The sequence below is a fragment of the Protobothrops mucrosquamatus genome, unplaced genomic scaffold (assembly GCF_001527695.2).
Source record: "Protobothrops mucrosquamatus isolate PMUCROS unplaced genomic scaffold, P.Mucros_1.0 scaffold_257, whole genome shotgun sequence".
NCBI lineage: Eukaryota > Metazoa > Chordata > Lepidosauria > Squamata > Viperidae > Protobothrops > Protobothrops mucrosquamatus.
Genome location: NW_015386333.1, coordinates 4,129,701 through 4,137,961, shown reverse-complemented (window position 1 = coordinate 4,137,961; position 8,261 = coordinate 4,129,701). Strand labels below are relative to the sequence as shown.

At 39.7% G+C, this 8,261-nt stretch overlaps 1 protein-coding gene across 1 annotated transcript in view; it reads left to right on the top strand.

Annotated features, from left to right (window-relative positions):
- Positions 1-321: 321 nt before the first annotated feature.
- MRC2 (mannose receptor C type 2) overlaps positions 322-8,261 on the top strand; it is a 130,081-nt gene continuing 122,141 nt past the window's right edge. Inside the window, exon 1 of the mRNA XM_015831512.1 lies at positions 322-480. Within this exon, the coding sequence (XP_015686998.1) occupies positions 378-480 (103 nt within the window). The 5' untranslated portion in view covers positions 322-377. The remainder of the gene's footprint in view (positions 481-8,261) is intronic.

Sequence of the window (8,261 nt, the reverse complement as noted above, 5' to 3'; positions counted from 1 at the left end):
TTTAGTACCGTCCCGGTTGCCAAACCGCTGAAAGTTTGCCTCCACTTTGGAAGTCTTAAAAGAAAGCTTTCCTCCCTCACACAACCCCCCTCCGCCTCTTTTCCCTTCCGCCCACAACTGGCTGGGCAGCCAGTGGTGTTCGTGACGCAGCGTCTGAATTCTTAGAAGGCAGGGAGGGGCTTCGGGGGGGGGTTGTCTTTTTTCTCCCATCTCCCCGTCTTTCTCTTCCATCACCTTCCTAACGGGAGGAGGGTTTGGAGGTGGAAAGCTACTGCGTCCAGACAGAACGGCGACGGGAACCGCAGGATTCAAGAGGAAAAAGAGGAGAGAGGATCCACCGCGCCTCATCGAGCTGTCTTCCCCTCACCTCGTCCGAGATGAAGCTTTCTAGACCCCCCTCTTCGACGCGGCCTCGCCTCCTAAGTTGCACCCTGGGCATCCTCTTCATGCTTGAGGTCGGACTCTATGCTCTTCCTTCAGGTATACTCCCTCCCCCCCTCCCCCTTCCAAACTTGCGGTGTGTTGAGATGGGTGTGGGTTGGGGAGAGGGCGATTTTAGCACATCCTGTATTTCTTTTTCAAAAAAAGGAGTAGGATCCTGAGTCCTCACTGATTTAGCAAATTTCCCCACCATTCCCTCTCCCTTTTTTGTTGTAGGGCATTTGGGGGTGTGTGACTGCGTTTGGTAAAGGAAGGAGAGACCTGAATGAAACCAGATGTGGCTTGGAATGGCAAAGGGAGGGGACTGGTTGGCCCGATGAACAGGCTGTTTTTTTAAACTTGCTGCTCTTGCCCCTCTCCAACAACAACACCAGCAACAAAAGCCATCTATAATTGGAAGCGTTACTTTCCAGAATGTCCCAGTGGCATTTGAACAAATTCTCTCGGAAGGGAAATTGGCACATAAAACTGCAATCCCAATTCTCAGAGTTAGAATTGGGGATTTCACTCTATAACAACTGCAGTTCAGCTCTGCTACTCTCAACGTGTTCAGACATAATAAAACCCACATACAATTACATCACTTTATGCCAGTCAACCTTTGCAGAAAATGCAAGAGTTTATTTTATTTACTAGATTTTTACCCTACCTTTATTACTTTTATGTAACTCAAGACAGGAAACATTACACATTACTTCCTCATCCTATTTCCCCCATAGTAACAACCTTGTAGACAGGTTGGACTGAGAAGAAACTATTAGCCAGCTTTCATGCCTGAGGGAGAGCTAAAACTCACACTACACCAAAGTAGTTTTCCCCAAAACAAAGAATTATCCAAACACACAAAACGTTAGACATTTGTGTTGGAGAGGAAGGTGGATGAGAGACATGGATTCCAAGATTTGTATTAAATGCTTAATGTCTGTTTTATTCTTGTCCCCTCTCCCCTTTATTTTTTCTTGCCAAATTTAATAGACCAATCCATAGACATCTCAATGGCATTTTTTTTAAATTGCTTTTGCTCTCATTCCAGCCTATTTCCTGATCAATAAACCAATGAAAACAACAGCACTGCATTGTGATGTATATCTAAAATTAGCCATGATCTTGTTTGTGGCAAAGAATTGAAATAATAACAGGTTAACATATATTACAATTTAAAGGAGGAGATTCCATTTGCCGTATCTATTTAGACGTGCCTTTAGCACTTTTGAACAAATCTGACTTAAGTATATCTGTAGCCATGAATGCCGTAGGAATTACTCTCATCCAGTCAGAAATTGCTCTATTTGAGTGCCAAAGTTATAGAAAAACCAAGTTGTAACTAAATAATTATTCTGATTGAAACAGATAAGAAAAATATCAATATAGGTAGTCCTCAGTTAAGAAAGCAATTAGGACTGGATTTTCTGTACGATGCAGTCATAAAGCACAACATCACCTGATTACATTGCTTAGCAACAGGCAGATGTAGCCCCAGATGCTGATGTAGCCCCAGGAGTGTGCAGGCTGTTAAGTGGGAAGAGATGTGAGAAACTGGCAAGGAAGGTCATAGGTGATAATCATGGTGCCCTGGGACATGATCATCCAAATTGCGATCATGTGACTGCTGCAATGGCTGGAACCTCAAGGACCAATCGTAAGTACCACTTGCTCAGGGCCATGATAAGTTTAAATGGTCACTGAATGAATGATAATAGCACGAGGACTACTTGTATTATTGCAATTTTTTCCTTATCCCATTTTCTTGTGAGCTTTCAAGATTCTATTCAATCCTAGAAATTACTTACATTTTCCTTTGTGATGAATGGGAACAAAGACCTGCTTTCATAGCAATTAAAATAATATTCAGGTTTCCCTTTACACTACAGCACAAAACAAGGGTGATCAAGCTGGGGCCTTCAGATGTTGCTGAACTCCTACTGACTAGCACCTCTGGTCATTGATCATGCTGGCTAGATTAAATTTTCTTCAGAGAACCAAAATATATATCCCTTTCCCCCTTACTCCACTTTTCTTTGAGTAGCAATTTTTTGTTGTTGTTCCAATTGTCAATCCCTATTCTGTTTCTCTTGAATCTTTTGAATGTTCTTGTCCTGTTTCTGAGTGTGCACACGTTATAGGTAAAGTGATGGTTGGTCTTCTTAGTTGGTTTTCCTTTCAGCATATCACCACTCTGTGGAGAAATATCTACCGGGGAGGGCACTGAAGAAAGTCAAAATAGAAAGGACAGAGGAGGTGACAGATATGATTGGAACTCAAGAAACAAAATATCAATGGAGAGGGAAATACTGGGAGAGAAATAGCCGAAGTGGAAGTTGGCTAGTGACCAGAGAGCCGGGTATATACTGTATGCATATATCTCTCAGTGCTTCTCAAACACAACATTTTTGATAACATTTGTTATTGGTTATCTGCCTTTGTTTCCAAAGTAATGTTTTGTGAAGCATTACACAATTTATACACTTAGAAGCTGTGTAACAAGAATAATACTTTTTTTTTTTTTTAAAGAAAATTTTATTAATTTTTATAATTGAACATTAAGTAATATGATGCATTTATAACACAAACATACACAAAAAAAACAATCCAATTCAATACATTATCAGAAACGCTCAGAGGTTCCCGACCTGCCTCCGCCCTCATCCACTTACCTTTCCTTCCTACCTCTAACCCACAACCTCTCCTCCTTCCTCCNTGCAAGCCGGGATACCAACCGAGCGCTTCCTCTTATCAATACAATTATAACATATGAATACATCACTTTTTGTTTCAATACTTCTAACCCCCTTCCCCCCCTGAGCTTCCCGGAATCAAATACAGGACTTAAAACAAATCTTTCCAAATCTAACTTACAATTTAACTAAACAGATATAATACTAACAATATATACCTACCGTACTTTAACTCTAATAAGGCAATTATTAATTAAAATTGATTAAAAACCAATATGACTACTCAAAAGCTATATATATTTTATATACATCTAATATAATCTATCCATTCAACATTTATTTTTTCCCCCTTACATTTTACACTTAAATTTTCCCTTTTTTTAATATCAGTACAATGAACAATAACGTAAGCAAGTCTCACTCACATATATATATATATTTATATAAATTTATATTTATATAAATATAAATTATTTATGAATTACTTTATTATTATTTATGAATTTATTTGCCACCCATCTCGTAGCAAATGGCTCTGGGCAGCTTCCAGCACAATAATAGCCTGGATTATTTAGTCATTGTGTGATTGTTCATATTTAGGGTTCAGAACTTTATAGTGCCCAAATAATATTAATATTAATATATATATTATCTTTGAGTTTGGTGCACCCTGTCGGCCCAAATATGGGAGAAAGGAATCTTTTGCCTGTATCAGCTCAAACTAGAGCTATCCACAGGCAGCATTCGCAACTGCGACATCATATGTGTTTTTTCAAAATTTGGATTGCTGACAAAGAATTAAGGGAGAACTGGAAGAATTATCTTTGAGTTTGGTGCACCCTGTCAGCCCAAATGGCTATTCCAGTTCTCCCTTAATTCTTTGTCAGCAATCCAAATTTTGAAAAAACACATATGATGTCGCAGTTGCGAATGCTGCCTGTGGATAGCTCTAGTTTGAGCTGATACAGGCAAAAGATTCCTTTCTCCCATATTTGGGCCGACAGGGTGCACCAAACTCAAAGATAATTCTTCTTCCCTGTCTCATAGCTGACAAAGTGAGAAAGAACCTGTGGCCTAGAGGTTAACACATCTGCCTAACATGCAGACAGCCCAGGTTCGAATCTCAGAAGGGTATGTCTGGTTGAAAAGAACTAAAAAGTTCGAAATGGCTATTCCAGTTCTCCCTTAATTCTTTGTCAGCAATCCAAATTTTGAAAACACACACACACACACACACACACACACACACACACACACACACACACACACACACACACATATATATCAACTCTTGGTAAAATCTGTGATCTCTCAGGGTCACAGTGTACAGTAACAGAAACAGACTTTGCTTTAACTCTGAATGTTCCACTGATAGCCATGGTCAGAGATATGCAATCATGGACTAGCCAGACTTCTTCCATAAATACCTATAAAACTTACCTATTCCATTTCAGACATTATGCAGAATGCAAAAAAAAAATAGACCAAAGAAATTAAAAGCATCAGCTAAGGAAACATACCTAAAACTAGTTTATACTAACATCCAGTCCCCTGAGACTTCAGGCCTAATAACAAAACCAGGTCATGAGGGACTTCTGGAAAATAAGAAGGGATGGAACTGACCTGTCCATAAGGCTTTATTAATTTATCTGTCTATTCTAGCTTTTTGCCATCTATGTATAATTTGAATTTGTTCAATCCATTTTCCTGGAAACACAACTGCTTGTTCTTTCATTTATTATTTCTCTTTCATTTATTATTTCTCAGTTCTTTCATTTATTATTTCTCATTATTACTTTTTGTTGCATCATGTAATCTGTCTTGAGATTCATTGCAAACTATTCAGTTACCTGCTATACAAGGTCATCTTCATAGAAAAAAGTCTGCATACACTTTTGTTCTCAAACAATATATTCCCGCTGTCATTCCATATACTTTGTCCACAAATATATAATTAAGGGGACATCATACATTATTGTGTTACTTCCTTCTTAAGATTGAACAACTTTATAAGCATGGTTTGTACTTTCATGTTTTATTTCCATTGTATGCCACTATGATTGTCTTCAGCAATCAACTTCACATTGCTGATTCCCTAATTCAATTCTACTGTTTTCATCATATGCTTTCTTTAAATCTACATTTAAATAAATGAATAATACATTTCTCTGTAATAATATATTACTATATATGTATCACATCTAGATTATTATTATGTGGATCTGCTATTGAAGTATTTTGCAAATTCAATTTATACAAAATCTGGCTGATTTATAAATTGTAGCTAGATATTAGAAACAGTTACAGTATTGCCAAAAATTATCTCTTAGCTATGATGGGTTTATGAGCCTATTCAAAGTCCACTTACGAACTGACTTCCAAGTTTCCAAATAACAATTTCAATTCACTTCCAGGGTCTATTTGGCACTATTTAACTCTCAGTGGTTTTCTGTCAAAAGGTACAGCCTTCATAAAGATATTAACCTAACAATGGTTCATTTTGTATATTATTTCTATTTATAGTTACCAAATGGCCATTGCAGCCGGTAACATTTAATAAATTTATAAATAAAGATGTCATCCATAAACATCAAAATGCCCCCCAATATTGTAGATTTTCTCCACTGAAACAACCTGAGAGCACTAAAAATGTTAAAATGTAGTTTTATAAAGATAAATAGATAGATGGAGCAAACGTAGTTAATTAGGCAAAGTCTAACACAGTGTTTCTCAACCTTGACAATTTTAAGGCATGTGGACTTCAACTCCCAGAATTCCACAGCCAGCATTGCTGGCTGTGGAATTCTGGGAGTTGAAGTCCACATGCCTTAAAATTGTCAAGGTTGAGAAACACTGGTCTAACAAGAAGTCTCCAACCCCTGGTCCGTGGACTGGTACTGGGCCAGAGCATGCCAGCAACCGGTCCACACAAACAAGCAAAGCCCCATCTGTGGGAAGCAGGCAGCACACAAAACCACACACTGCCCAGTCCGTGGAAAAAACCTCTTTCCACAGAACCGGTCCCTGGTGCCCAAAAGGTTGGAGACTTCTGGTTTAACAGATAGCACAGTGATGGCGAACGTTTTAGAGACTGAGTGCCCAAACTGCAACCCAAAACCCACTTATGCATCGTCCAGTGCCGGGTGGGTGTGGCCCATTGGCTGGGCGTGGCCCATTGGGTGGGTGTGGCTGCGGTGGTAACGGCAGACTGGGTGGGACTAAAAAGTTCGATCAATCAATTCCAACTTTGCAAGATCTTTTTTTTCCTGCGAGAAGTTGCAATTGACTGATTGAACCTTTTTTTTTTTTTGCACATGGCGGCGGAGGCCTGAAGCGAAAAGATTTTATAAAACCCAGCTGAAGGCCTAAGACTGGGGTGATGGCGCGCGTGCCCACAGAGAGGACTCTGAGTGCCACCTCTGGCACCCGTGCGATAGGTTCACCACCACTGAGATAGCACAATGGGAATACTCAGGCATCTACTGTAAGTCAGACAAGAAAGTATATTGCATGTTATTTCAGAAAATGAAACTTTGTAATGATTATGTAAATAAAACCCAAACTAATACACAGAATCAGCTCATTACAAATCTTAAAAGTAACAAAATACTGTAGTAATAAAAATATTTTTATTCAGCGGTGAAGGCAGTGGGCAAATGCTTTTTCAAGGGCAAACATTTTATAGTTTTGGTGTAGCTGCAGAAGATTCCCTTTCCTGTTACCTCAATCAGCTGGATTTCAACCACCACCAAGATACGAAGAAAACCTTGTGAAAATAGTTACTTGAAAGGTCATTCCTCCCCTCCCCCACACACATATACACTTTCTGAGCCCACGTTTTTAGACGCTTTAAATTTAACCAACCTTTCAGTTTTACGTGCAGAAGATTCCAAGTTCATCTGCAGATTATCTCTAAGTAGGTTCTGAAAAACTCACATCAAAACCTTTGGAAAGTCATTCCCAGTCAGTACTAAACTAAAAATAAACACACCCTCAATGGAATTTATAGAAATAAGTCACTTTTCTCCAAAATAGATGCTGGTGAAGTTGTTATAAAATAAGTGTTGTGAGCTCCTAAATATAAGGATTGTTGGCATGTTTCAAGTAATCTCAGGTGTTTACTCTTCAAAAAGATACAAGGGTAGTGCTGGGATTAGAGAGATGGTAATTTGATGATAATTTATTGCAAAGGCAGTCAATCTGATATAGTAATCTCAAACTATATAGGGCACGTTGGCCATCCAGAGCTTGCTGACCATAGGAAACCTCTGCTACCACATAATTTCACTGCCACATGATCTCCTGCAACTCATCCTCCCATAAAGCTTACGGCTAAACTATTTGGTCCTGTAGGTAGGTGTGACCCAATTAGGATGGGGAAGATAGTGTCAATAGAAGGGTCATTCACACCACACTCTTACTGAAAATTGGGTTCCTTGTACTCTATTGCCTGTATAGTTGGCTTAGAATGATAGAATAGGAAATGGCATTTTAGATTATTGAATAACTTTCTGTTCAGTGAAGGAATTCTGTTAAAATACCTTCATCAAAATATTGCCTGTCCCCCAGATGAATACAATCATGAAGAGGAACTCAAATCTCTCTGGACATTTGGTTCCAATGTCAGATTGCTCTTAATGTTAGGAACTTCTTCTAACATTCCTTTAGAATCATTTTTCTTATAATTTAAATCAATCATTATATGTCCTGTACTGTGGATTAATAGGGAATGAGACTTGATCTGTAATATTTTGTTAGGTAAAATGAAGGTGTTTTCCTGTCATTTTTCTTTTCTTCGCAAGCTTTTTGGTTTTTTGGTACTAATTTCCGGTAATGGCGGACCTACCTGGGGTGGCTCCGTGATGGAGCGAAGTCCCAGCAGAAATGGGGGAGCTTCCCGAGGGTCGAGGGTTTCACTTCGACCCTAACTTGAAGAGCTGGACTCGCCGGTAGCCAGGGGCCTGCCGTGCGACTCCCCAGTCTTTGGCTGGGTGACGCCGCGGAACGGAGGACTCGGCCCGGCGAGGACATCGAAGGGATCAAGGCCCGGCGGAAGATCCGGCCTGGATTTGGCCCTGGAGCCGGCCTTGTGGAAGACCTGGCTCGGATTCGGCCCGCGGCGGAAGGCAGCGGCCTCGAGGATAG